Source organism: Sminthopsis crassicaudata, chromosome 2, assembly GCF_048593235.1.
Source record: "Sminthopsis crassicaudata isolate SCR6 chromosome 2, ASM4859323v1, whole genome shotgun sequence".
Taxonomy (NCBI): Eukaryota; Metazoa; Chordata; class Mammalia; order Dasyuromorphia; family Dasyuridae; genus Sminthopsis; species Sminthopsis crassicaudata.
This window is the reverse complement of record NC_133618.1, coordinates 255305915-255319434: the sequence shown is the minus strand read 5'-3', so window position 1 is coordinate 255319434 and position 13520 is coordinate 255305915. Positions and strand designations below refer to the sequence as shown.

The 13520-nt window shown below is 44.0% G+C and overlaps 1 protein-coding gene across 6 annotated transcripts in view; it reads left to right on the top strand.

The window, feature by feature from the left end:
• SAMD10 (sterile alpha motif domain containing 10) overlaps nt 1-13441 on the top strand; it is a 65673-nt gene extending 52232 nt beyond the window's left edge. For 5 of the 6 annotated variants that reach the window (XM_074288913.1, XM_074288912.1, XM_074288916.1 and 2 more), the window contains 10 exons: nt 2706-2852; nt 3435-3559; nt 3772-3864; nt 4283-4390; nt 4681-4851; nt 4963-5157; nt 5686-5787; nt 6365-6427; nt 7537-7635; nt 7903-13441. In XM_074288913.1, coding sequence (XP_074145014.1) covers nt 2706-2852; nt 3435-3559; nt 3772-3864; nt 4283-4390; nt 4681-4851; nt 4963-5157; nt 5686-5787; nt 6365-6427; nt 7537-7635; nt 7903-8154 — 1355 coding nt within the window. In that variant the 3' untranslated portion in view covers nt 8155-13441. The remainder of the gene's footprint in view (nt 1-2705; nt 2853-3434; nt 3560-3771; nt 3865-4282; nt 4391-4680; nt 4852-4962; nt 5158-5685; nt 5788-6364; nt 6428-7536; nt 7636-7902) is intronic. The other variant, XM_074288914.1, reaches the window with a different exon arrangement.
• Nucleotides 13442-13520: the final 79 nt, after the last annotated feature.

Sequence of the window (13520 nt, the reverse complement as noted above, 5' to 3'; positions counted from 1 at the left end):
CACTTTTAATTTTCAAATATGTCCTTCCTATCTCTTCTAAGGCGACATCCTCTATAATAAAAAATAAAAACAAGAGAAAAAAAAGTAGTTAAGCAAAACTATTGGAACATCAACTGAATTGACAAATGAACAATATCCATAGACTCTCACCTCTACCAAAAAGAATAGAAAGTTGATTTTCTTAACTGTTCTTTAAAGCCACGCTTGATCATTATAAGTACCGTATTAATTTTTAAAAAATCTTTCCATTTAGTCCAGTAATTATTCCAGTATTTATATGTATAGTTTTCCTAACTCTGTTCACTTTTCTTTGTATCAGTCCATTTAAGATTTCTAAAGTTTCTCTGTATTTATAATTTCTTACAGAACACTAATATTACATTTCAGTATATCAAGGTTTCATTATTCATTGCTCAATTGATGTGCATCTACTGTATTCCAATTCTTTGCTACTACAAAAAGTGCTGCTTTAAATATTTAGTGCCATATTTGTTGATCTTTGTAGCACTATAATATTCTATTATACTCTTATATCACAATTTGTTTAGCTATTTTCCACTTTGTTTTTTATTTTTTTTATTATAAATACATTACTATTCATGTATTCAAAAAACATTTATTATGTGCTTATTATATACTATGCATTAGGGCTTAAAAGGGACAAAAATAGCACAATTCCTGCATTCAAGAAGCTTGTATTATATTAGGAAAAAATATGAATACGAGTCAGGACAAAATATTTAAAGTAATATAATATCTGGGGAATAACCTTTCCTAATCTCTAGCAATTGGGAAGATCAGGTTAGACTTCATTTAGAAGGGGGTACTTGCATCTTAAAAGGAACTAGGGATTCTCTGAGGTAGAGAGTTAAGTACATTCCAGGCCTGGATGAAATATCCCAGAGAGCTTAGGCATGGAATATTATGAATGGGACCATCAAAGCTAGTTATTCTGAGACATGGAATGTATGAAGCAGACTAACATGCAATAAGCCTGAAAAGGGAGGTAGGAAACATTAAAGACCTTAAATATCAGAGGGGTTTGAATGGTATAAGTAAAAGGAAGATATGAAAGCTTGTTAATGGGGTTAGGGAATCCAGATGAGGAAGGGTGATTTGATTGGAATTGTATATCATTTTGGCAGATTGGTGAATTTTAAAGTGGGAAGATAGAATGCAGGGAAGTAATTTAGGAGGCTACTGCAGCTCCAAATGAGAGGGATTGGGTTCTGGATTCACATGATTATAATAGGAATAGAGAGAATGGGACTGATAAAAGAACTAATGTGGAAGTAAGTTTGATTTGGCAATTGCTGAAATACGTTACATGAGTGAAAGTGAAGAGTAGAGAATGACTTCTAGGTTGTAAGGAGTTAAAAAGTAAAGTAATTAAAAAAAGAGGAAATAGAGACAGTGAATAGAGATATTTTCCCAAGCATTTGGCTATGAAGAGAAGAAGAGGGTATAATATAATAATAATAATGTAATAATAACACATATTTTGATGCATGTGAGATCTTTTTGTCTTTAGCCTCTTTGGAACCATGCTTGGCAATGCGATTACTAGGTTCAAAACATTTTAGTGACTCTTCTTTCATAATTTCAAATTGTTTTTCAGGATGGAAACCAGAACATATAATTCCAACAACAATATGTTGGTATGCTTGTCTTTTAGCTCCTCCATCAATGACTATTTTATTATCTTTAGCAATTTGATGGATATAAAATGAAATCTCAGTGATTTAATTTGCATTTTTTGTCATAAGTGATTTGTACCAGTCATTCATATGGTTGTGAAAAGTTTATAATTATTCTTTTCAAAACTTCTGTTCTTTTGACCACTTATCTTTTAGGGACAAATTAATCCTAATTAACCTATGGGCTAATTTTTACTGTCATTGATATGAGATGTACCCCATGGATGTGTGTGTGTGTGTGTGTGTGTGTGTGTGTGTGTGTGTATAAGTGTGTAATAACTTAAACCCCATATTATGTAGGGAACCTTATGACATTCTGAGGGAGAAAATTGAACTAAGATAGTCTTATGTCCTCACAGAGCTTGCTGTCTATTTAGCATATGGATCATTTGGTTTTATAACTATAATATTCAACAATATGATAAGTTGGGAGGTAGAAAAGAGAATTTGGTGAGAAGCTTCTTGACATCTGTCAAATGAGGAGGTTGAACTGGGTAATTTGTAAGGTCTCTTTCAGCTTTTAATCCTTCAATCCAAAGAAACTTTTTTTGTAATATGATTCATCTTTTAATATAGCTGCATAGTAAGATCAAATTTTGTGTCAAGTGTTCTTATAGATTAGTTTACATTTATCCACATATATAATGTAAAATATCCTTTAGGTAAGAGGCCCTTCCCTGGGTTAGAGTTCTGAGAAAGTCCCTGAGGCTCAGTTCTAAAATGGTAGACGCAGAACCGTAGAAGTATTCAAAGGGGAAGTCCTTCAGGTTAGCATAGTAGAGAAATCAGATAGGCTGTCTACTCTATCTGCTGATTATTCCTGGGGAACCAATGTGGAGAAGATATCTATGGACTTCTGTGTTTTCCTGAGAAACTCTTAGTATCTCCATGAAGCCTATGGTGGGACCTGAAGGTATTACTGTAAAACTTAGTATATCCAAAAGAGACTTGGAACTGGGGTGCTAGATGTGACAGAGGATCTATTAGTGAAATCCTTATTCCTCCCAGGCCTTGCCAAGGCAGAGGACAAGGCCAAGGCCCACCGTGCAAAGAAGTTGGAAGCCAGCAGCAGTGCTGAGGAGGGGAGGAAAAAGGTCTTGGCAGCAAATGTGAAGAAAGAGGTGGTACCTATACCCACAGCTCACCTGAGCACAGGTGAGTGGGTAGAAGAGGTTCTCTGGCTTAAGAAAGAGTAATGTCAAAGAATGGGCTGATTCCTGGCCCAATAATAATAATAATAGCTCACGTTTTTAAGATTTTCAAAGCACAAACATTTGATCCTCTCGAGTCTATGATTATCCCCATTTTACAGCTATGGAAACTAAATTTCAGAAAGGCTAAGTTTTCCTGGGTAATAGAGTATCTTTCAAATTCAGAATTTTTCTGACAAGCTTCTCTAATGGCCTGGAGAAAAGGCAGGGAGGGGGTTAAGGTATCAAGAACTGTGGGATTCTGGGAAGTATAGGGAACAAGAGGCCCAGATAGCCTCAGAATGTAGTGTGTTTCCATGATCTTATAAATGAGGAAACAGAATGATTTTGGACAGGTGGGTTGAAAGGAGAAATCAGATATAGGTGTGCAAGACATAAACTTACTTTTGAGCAGAAGACAAGTACATGTTTTTATTTGAGTACAGGCTTTCTGAAGTGTGCAGATGAGTGCCTTGTGTGGCACCTTCCTTTCCTGCCCAGGTCTCTCTCTCATCCCTTTCTCCCCATATCCCTTCTTGTATTCCAGGGAGCCCTGAGGAGCAATGGCAAAGAATCCTCCATGAGAAGGGTGAGGTTGTCTGTCCTACCTGTGGAGTCATCACCAGGAAAACCATTGTAGGCCTCAAAAAGCACATGGATGTTTGTCAGAAGGTAAGGATGACGTTAGACCTTGGGGCCCAGGGATAAGGATGCAACAGGACCCAGGTGTCCTGAAACCAAGAAAGCTGCCTCCTGTTTGCCTGGAGCCTATTCTGTCCAAAACCTGAAAGAAGGAAGGGTGACAATGAGGAGAGAGTAGATCTTGTCTCTTTTTGTCTCCTGCCCCCATACCTGACTGGGAGTGGGGGTGGGGGGCTATCCAGCTGCAGGATGCTCTCAAGTGTCAGCACTGCAAGAAACAGTTCAAGTCAAAGGCAGGGCTCAACTACCATACCATGGCGGAGCACAGCAGCAAGGTATGATTGTTTCCCCCTCCCCCTGCCCCTGATACCTCTCATGCCGATTGTCCTCTCAGCTCATTGACCTATTAACCCACTCCCTAGTCATATCCCTCTGCCTAAGACAGGCTGGTGAATCTTTCCCTTCTTTGGCATTTACATTAGATAAACTTGTTGATTACTCATAAGAAGGAGAATGGTTCAAGCCTGTGCATGTCTGTGAGGTTTAGGGGTGTGTGGATGTGTGTTTTACCTGGAGGGGATTAAAATATGTAAATGGCACAAGGATAGAGAGGCATGTTGTTTGCATGTACGAGTTGGAATAGGAAGAAGCACATATGATGGGGAAAGAGGACAGCCAAAGTAGGTATTTTTGTTGAAGGAGGAAAGTCCCTTGAATGATGCTAATTCTAGCTTTGACCTTATCTGTCTCCAGCCTCAGCCCCTGACAGATGTGGAGCCTACAGAGTTGGATGAACAAGAGGAAAGGGAACGTTTGAGGAAGGTTCTGAAACAGATGGGGAAACTCAAGTGTCCCAATGAGGTAATTTTCCATTCCCCACCCCTAAATCTTCAGAAGTCATGCTTCTTATCCCCAATGTCCCTTGTATTTGAGATCACTCAGTTTGGGGGGAATCTCTAGGCAGGTAACTTGTTCTAGTCAGGTTGAAAGACAATGACAATGGTCATTAGAGTGCTTCAGTATATATGTATCTCTGTTTCCCATAAAGAAATGGATACTTGGTGGGCTCTGTGGCTCGGTCCATCTCCAGAAGTGACTGGGACTAACCCTGGGTGAGATCTCCTCACTCTTAATGAACCTTGTATCCACAGGGATGTGCAGCTGCCTTCTCTAGTCTCATGGGGTACCAGTATCACCAGAGACGCTGTGGGAAGCAGCCATGTGACCTGGACAGCCCTGTATTCACCTGTCCTCACTGTGGTAAGACCTACAAATCCAAGGCTGGTCATGACTATCACCTTCGCTCAGAGCATCCTACCCCGGTAAGATACTCTTTTCACTCTTCCTCTTAGTTTTATGTTCATATAAACATCTGTTCTCATAAATGTTAATAACTTCCCCAAAATGCTATGTTAATGCCTTTTCTTGCTTAGCTTCCTGAGGAGCCTGCAGGGAAACCTCCTGAACCAGATGTTGAGATGGATATGGAACGGACACCAAGTGGACGGATCCGCCGGACATCTGCCCAGGTGGCAGTGTTTCACCTCCAGGAGATTGCAGAGGATGAGCTAGCTCGGGATTGGACTAAGCGACGAATGAAGGATGATCTTGTGCCTGAAACCAAGAGGGTGAGACAGCTAGAGAAGGGACGTGCTAAATAATTTGGGGCTGGTCATTTGCCCTCTTTCGTTACCTGCTTGAAGATCACTGACCATATGACTGCCAACTGATAGTTGGCTTTCAAAGTCATGTCCACTTCTATCTCTGAAAGGACTGGGTTTCCAAACAAGTTATCCCATTGCCTCATTTGTGCATCCAGTGCCTCCTAACTTCACTCTCTCTGGCCCCAGTACAGGTTACACAGTTTATTTTTAGTGTTTCTATTGCTTTTGACTCTCTTTGGGGGCAGGGATGGCCTTTGAAGTGCAATGTATAGCTGTAGAGAATGCCTTCCATCCCTTCTTGCATGACTTCTTTCTGTATCATGGTGGTTCCAGATTAGTGGATGATATAGACAAATGATTGAGCAGAATGGGGTTTGAAGGGAGGTAAGGGGATTGGCCACAGATTATCTCGTACTCTCCTGCCCCCATCACAAAGAGAGCCAATGTGTGGGGAAGGCTGCCCTGTCGTCCATCACACACATTGTTTGGCAGCTTAATTACACTCGGCCAGGACTCCCAACACTGAATCCCCAACTGCTGGAGACGTGGAAGAACGAAGTGAAGGAGAGAGGTCATGTCAACTGTCCTAATAATGTAAGGATAAGAGGTGTGGGGAAGCTGGGGGAGGGGAAGAAAGAGTCCAAACTTGACCTTCCCTGGGAAGGGCCTGCCTGTGTCTCCAGCCCTGACTTTAAACAAATACATGAGAGTATGAAGAAATTCTCCTGAAGTTTTAAGAGTAGATGAGTCCCTATCTAGCTTCCTTGAATACTGGGGGCATTGAGCAAGCATTCAGATTGCCCTTATGTAAGAGGGCATAGAAGCCATAGTATGAGAGGGGATTCAAATTTGGGGATTTGTCCTGAGATTGTCCAAACAAGAAACAAGTTCTCCATCCTTAACTCCTTGTTCCCTTCATTGGGAATAGGCCCAAGAAACTCCTGCTGTAACTCTGTCTCTGGGTATTTTTTTTGGGGGGGGAGTCAGGTCTATCCTTAGACCCCATAGTGTCTTCCAATTTAACATTCTGGAAAAAATCTCAGAGGTTCCATCTACTCTTACCCCATCAGTTACCTCAGCAGGGGATATTGGTTCCTAGGAGAGGGAATGTTACATACAATATCACATACAATATCCCATGATTCTCCTCTGCCTTCTATCTCCCTTTCAGTGCTGTGAAGCCATCTATTCCAGTGTGTCCGGGCTGAAAGCCCACCTGGCCAATTGCACCAAGGTCGGTTTCCTATTCCCTCACGCAGCATTCTTTTTGTCAGAAGGGGCCTTAGCAGTGGTATAAAAACATTGTGTACAAGTTTCTGGGCCACAATGAGAAGAGGGGTTCACATAAATCCCTTCACAGTTATCTGTACAACAGAAGGAAACGATGCCCTCTTGGTTAATCCAAGGTAGTGAAAAATCTTCCCCTTTGTTAGGGTCTATTGTTAAGACTTAAAAGGGCATCATAAGAGCTAGATGGGCCAATCAGTGCTGAAAGCAATAGTCCCTTTAATTTGGCCAATTTTAATGAAAGGCCTTGCGACTTAACTGGAGATACTCTAGGGATCTCTAAGAGGGAAGCAGGGCAGCAAGGGAAGGCTTTGGGGCAGATCTCACAACCTCCTCACCTAGGACCCACAATTCCATAAGAGGGCAGAGAAGTATCCAATTAGAACTTCAGGAATCATCCCAGTCTGATCTTGGTAAGAGGAGCGAGGCTGCTCTAAGGCCATGGCACAGTATTATGTCCAGCTGTCTCCACTCCTCTTATTAGGATAGTTTAGGTATTTTATGAGGAAGGCTTTCTCATATAGGCAACTATGATTGGTGTTTCCCTGATGGAACTCAGGGTTAGGAAACTCAATAGTGGTTTGGAGAAAGTAAGATGGGATGTGACCAAGAAAGAGAAAAACTTAAAAATTTTCCAGACTTTACTCTGCTCAAGAAGGCTCCCAGGGAAGCGAGACTCGTGTATATAGTATCATTCTGGATTTAGGCTAACAAGCCTCTTCTCAGCATCCCACTTAACCCAGGGAGTTGGAGCCTCCTTTCCAAAGAGGATTACTGGTCTTTTCTCTGAGAAGTGGCCCAGCAGACAGGCCTCCTGAGGCATACAGACTTCATTGTCCCTGGGGCTGCAGCTTCTCAGTTGCTTGAGTCCCTGTGGGAGGAGAGGGAGATTTGTATATGTGTGTTGGAGGTGGGGTGAAGAATGGATGTTGTGTTGCCTGGCTTTGTTTGGGTTTGAGGATTGCAGAACTTCTTGTCAGCATATTCTGAGGCCTTGTGAGACAGGGCCAAGATGGAGGGCTTGGGGGATCATGAACCCAGCTCTGTGTACTGCAGGGAGACCACTTGGTGGGGAAGTATCGATGCCTCCTGTGTCAGAAGGAGTTCAGCTCTGAGAGCGGTGTTAAATACCACATCATCAAGACACATTCAGAGGTGAGGACCATGGACTGTCAGCTGAACCTCTTGAATAACAATCCCGGTGACAAGGGTTCTCAGCCTGGTCCCCCTGGAATCAGGAATGGGTGGGAGGGGAGTCTGGGTTTGAGTCTGGGAAGGATGGGAGGAGGGAGTTGGTCATATAGTTATAGTGAGATTGGGAAGCCAACATTTAAGGAAAAGCTGACCTTTTAGCCATACTAGACATGGGTAACAATCGCTCCTGAATCTGCAAGTCTTCACTCTGCTTTCCTCTCTCCATAGAACTGGTTCCGAACCTCAGCAGACTCCCCACCCAAACCCAAAAGCAGAGAGCAGCTCTCTGCCAAGGAGAAGAAGAAAAGCACATCAAGTGGAAAGAAGCGAGGCCGAAAACCCAAGGAACGGCCCTCTGAGGGCCCCCCCATAAAGACTTCCCCCAAGCCCCAGGACGATTGGCCCTTGGGTGGTCGAGATAAAGGGAACCGAATGGTGCCCAGCCGGAAATCGGGAGCCAGTAAGGTGCCTGAGAAGTGAGCAGAGGCTGGGGCTGGGGAGAGGGTGGGGATTGGGGAGGCCAAGCTGCTTCTCAGACTGTCTGGGGACTGAGTTTACAGGCCAGGGAGAGGAGAAGGGAGGGGAGGAGGGAGCTGGCTCCGATCTCCCATCCCTCGTCCTTTGGCTTTCCTATCCTTCTCCCTATCTCCCTGGCCATTCCTTTGGAAGGAAGAAGAAAACCACTCCCAGGGACTTGCTTCTTAGCCTTGTTTAACTGAGAGAGGCTGTGGCAGCCCATTTAAGAATTTGTCAGTTAGTCCATCCACATGCATTGTCATGTCATACACACGCTTGCCTGGGTTGCAGTGTGCTCAGGTTGGGGAAGGGGCCAGTTGGTGTGCACAGGTAAACATACACACACACACACACACACACACACACACACACACGGGTTGCAGTGTGCTCAGGTTGAGGAGGGGACCAGTTGATGTTCAAAGGGAGAAGAAAGTGCAATAGGGGTGGGGGTGGGGAGGTTCCTTAGGAGTAGTAGCAAGACTTCCTAGGAGAAGAATGAGGACTGATAGGATACTTGGTCTGGAGGCCTCTTAGGCTACTGGGCACTAGGAGTATGGGAGATGGAGTGAGAGAGATCCATGTTTAGATAATCTCTCAGAGCCAAGACTTTGGATGCTTGGAAATTGTTTAAGAGTGATCTTGAGTGGAGGCCTCAGGAAAACCACCCTCTTCTTCCCACATTTCCAGGGATAAACTGACTTTGGGGTACTTTGGAAAAAAAGCTAAAAGTCTAGAACTTTTTTCTGGAGGGACAGGACTATACTGGGGAGGGAAAGAGAAGGCTACCTAGGTTCTCAGGTCTCCTACTGGGGGTAGGGGACAGATTTTGATTTAGTTGAAGAAATGATTGGGTCTGGACTTTCTTGTACCTACTGGCTCTATATTTACATTTCTGATTTCTTAGCCTTTGGATAGGAAAAGTGCTGGCCCTGTTCTCAGGATATCTCACTTTTTGTGCTCTCATGGCATTGTGTTTCTGAAAAGGATTGCTTATAGTTTCTTGGGAAGAATTAGGCAAGAATGACCTAAGACCCAATCTATGTCTATAGCTTCTCTTCCTCTCAGCACTGTAAGTCTGAACCTTCTGTAGTCACTTTCTTGGATAGAACCCATATATTCTTGGCAGCCCCTTTGTATTTCTTCAACCCTTCTCTTCTTTTTTTCCTCCCTTCTATATCTGTCTACTGCCCTCCACCATAGAGTATAAGGAGACTAAGAACTGAAGGGCTGACTGATAATTGTGATAAGATGGAAGGGCAAATATGGATACCCTTAAAAACAGTTTCTGATATTCCCTTCCCTTGGGAGCTATGCTCTTAGGTGACTTGTCCATTTATCATTCTTTATCTCCAAGTGTTGACTTCTTTGGTTCCTTGGTGGAGTTAAGGGAAGATTGTCAGAAATTAGGGAAGGTAAATTTCATCTCTGTAGCTCTGGTGCTCTGTGTTCCAGGGTTCCATATCCCTTCTTTTGAAAGATTGATGTTCTGTATGCGATAGTTACACGCAGAACTGGTGATAGTGAGAGATAGAACATAGTTGTGCAAGGCCCCCTTGCTCTCTTTGCACTTGACTTTTACTAGTTTTCTCCAGTCTTAGTATCATAGAATTTAGAACTGTAAGTCTTTGAGATCATCTTGTCCAGCCCTCTCATTTTGACAGATGACAACAGAGAAATGAAGTGAGTTTGTCAGATTCCAAACCTGACTCCATATATGAAGCTTCCCACCACCTCCCTCACTGCACCATAGTGCCCAACCTGGCTACTGCCTCAGAAACTAGAAAGTAGAGTTAATATTAATGACAGCTCTAGGGATGCAGATGATAGGAAGGGCCCACAGCTCCTGATATGTTCTTCCTTGTAGAATGACCACTGGTCCCAGACTCTTTAGGTTGGAATGAGATAATATGTGGCATCTACTTTGTGGATTGGTGGAAAGTGAGTGTCCTCTAGATAGGAGTGCTTAGCACCAGTGAGATGTTTAGTAAATTCTTATTTCTTGAGAGCAATGGAAGATAGACTTTCCTCCAGGAATTGCCCCCAACATGTCTTCTTCCCCAGTAAGTTCTTAGCATCCATTGTAGCCTTTCCTTTGCGCATTTTCTCAGCCAACTGACTGATTCCCAAATCTCCTTTGGGATCTTTTATCTTCAGCTTTAATGGCAGAAAGAACTAGATAGAGGACTGGAGGCAGCAAGGAAGGATCGAATATGGATCTTTGGGAAATTGGAAGGAATTCTAATCTCGTATTGTAGCTTTAGAACTGGAAGTGACATTAGAGGTCATTTTGTTCATTCCCTCATTTTACATTTAAAAAACTGAGGCCCCAAGAAGCTAAGGTCCTCAAGGAGGAAGAGCTGACCTTTGAACCTAATTGCTCTGACAAATCCAGCACTTTTTTCATCACATTATGATAGAGATTGTTCAAGGCAAGGTGGAATCCACAAGGAGGTGGTAGCTATGGATTAGCAAATTTAAAGAAGTCAAGCTTGACTTTTCTCCCTCTTCTTCCCACAAATATAGTGTGACCTCATGTAGGAAAAGTCACCTGAGATGAGGAGCCAGTCAGAATGAAAAAGGGGAGTCAGTTTAGTACACACACATAGAAGCTTACACTGCCTTCCCAAAACAAATTGTTTTAGATTATTTGCTGTTATGGATTATCTGTGCCACCAGTCCCCTCCATTAATGCAGATAATAGACAAAATTATGACCCAATTTATCACTGGGTCTTCCCTCTAATACCCTATTCCCTTCCCTGGAAGAGAAGAAAGCCCTTTTAAGTTGAGGGAGGTTTGGATGTAGCTAAAGACATAAAGGAGCTGCTGTAAGTGGGCTGGTTGGGGAAGGGATCTGTGCTCCCCCAGGTGTCCCCAAGGATCCATTTGTAGGAGCTACAATCCATGATGTGAATTTTTATATTTGCCCAGTGTGTGTCTCCTAGATATTGTGAGAAAGCCAGTTGTCTTCACAAGTAACAAATGATTTTATATCCTTTTTATACTATAAATTGTCTAATCTTTGACACTTTGGTGCTAAGGGTTTCCTGGTACCGACTGTACTTTGGGGGAGCCAGTGCTTCCCTGAGCCTCAGAAGTTGACATTTTGGATCACAGTGGCAGGTCCAGGACCACTTCCCCCTACTCCCTTCAGCTACTGAAACTCAGTCAGGGGCCTGAGGATTTAGTGACTCAGGCCATGGCTTCATCTCTCCAACCCCCAAAAAGAGCCTTCAGGGCAGGGCCCACCCAGCACAGGTCCATGGGGGAGGTGGACATAGTCAGGGTAGTTTCCTGCCCATAGACCCATGGTGAGACTGGGCTCAGGGATACACCTCACAAAGATAATTTCCCCTCTGAGCCTTCTTACCCCTTATTTGACTCAGTTGCCTCAGAGTAGTGTGTGACCAAGACTGAGATTGATGCTATCCTCAGGGGGCAAGGACAAAAGGAGAGATGGGAACCCTTGGCTTAGGGCTGGGACGTGTCATTGCTTTTCCTGTCCTAAGCTAGGGCTTTAGGGCCAGGTATATTAGAGGGGCTGATCCTATATGGTGGTGGTCTTAGAGGAATTGGGCCCTCTCCTTTGCTTTACCTTGGAATGAGAGGGGAAATACTGATCCCTTCCATCAGGAGGTCTCCAGTTTGAAGGGAGACACAGGAATTGATTGATACAAACAAGAGGAAATTGATAGAAGAGAAAAGCCAAAGTCCTGAGGGGAAGCAGAGAAAATTGAGAGTGGAGAGAGAAAAAAAACCTAGCCCTGAGCTCTTTGAAATATCAGAAGTATGTTGCTTAGAAGATCAAAAAAAAAAAAAAAAAAAAAAAAAAAAAAAAGGCTAGTGGCAGAGAAGAGATGGTATGTGCTATGTTGGCTCACATACACCATTTCTTCTACTCTCAAGCCATCTTTTCTCATCCTTTAGTTAATTCCTCCCAATCCTGGGGCTCCAGGGAATAGTTTATTGGGTTCAGAGGTGCATGTGGAGAGGGTGGTGGAGGTAGTTGTAATGGATACAAAAGAGGAGGTCTCTGCCCTCAGTCCTTGAGCTAATTTTGGGGAGACCAGGTGGTCATGGTTCCTCACCAAGGAATCCCTGGGGGTGGAGGGTTGAACTGCAGAGCAAGACGGGTCCCTATTAACTTGGATTTTAGCACTTTACTCCCTCCTGGGTAAATTGGATATGTGGTTCCACTGATTTCGGTAAGGATGGGCAGGTCTGGGTCACATCTAGAATCATTGCAGGTAGGTGAGGGCTCAAGTGTTGTAGCCACTGCCCTCCACCTTCCACCCCCACCCAACATGTGATTTCCCCCCCTTCCCCTCTGCCCCCAGAAAGGGAGCGCCTGCTTGGAGTTCGGGACTTATGATGTCCCTATCCCCAAAACACACACAGTCTCTCGCTGCCACTGACATTCAAGGCCACCTTCTCCAGATCTACCTCTGACCTTGCTGGGCACCCAAATCCAGCCCTCAGTGGTAGGGGATGGGTGTGTGTGTATGCAGAGAGGAGGGCCAGTGCTTGCACAGGAAGATTGGGTGAGGGCCGGGCAGAGCTTGAGGATGATAGAGGGGTGGACAGAATTTCAACGTAAAAAAAAAAGGATGCACTTTATTTGCACGTGCAGAGGCGATGGGGGCGGGGCAATACTTATGTCTCGGCTTTCCATGAGGGCTCCGAAATCTGCCCTTTCACAGATTCCTCACCCTCCCCAAAAAGCCTCTGATCCTTGATGTGGGGATCATTTTGGGACTGGGGAGGACTAGACTTGGAAGAGGTCTTGCTTTCCCCCCCTCCACCTTACCACCGCCGATTCAGACTCTCCTATTGGAGCAGGTCCAGAGAGAACCCCTGGACTTGCCCACCTGTCCCAGCCCATCAGAGCGTCCTCTCCCTTTGGGCTTCGTTTCGTTTTTATGCCCGTTCTTAGACATAAGTGCATTTTGGAAAAAAAGTCTCAATTTATCCCTTGTAACCACATATATACATATATATTATATCTACAAAGTGTTTATTTGCGAGAGGCGTTTTAACGGCGACCTACCCGAGGCTGAGCGCCCCCTCCCCCCACGTGTGATGATCTGTGCCCTCCTTAATCACCGGGGGAGCACAGAGTGAAAGTTGTTAAGGCCCCTGAGCCGGAGGGTACAGTGCTGTAAAGCCCAGGGCCAGCGAGGACCGGGCTAGAAGCCGATTCCTGTATGTATGAAAACGACCGTATCAGATAAATGTTTATTGATTCTTTTTCATGACTTGGGTGCGAGTGAGTTTGTTGTACAAATAGGGGGAGGGTCACAAGTGGGCATTGAGACACGCATACCTTCTTGA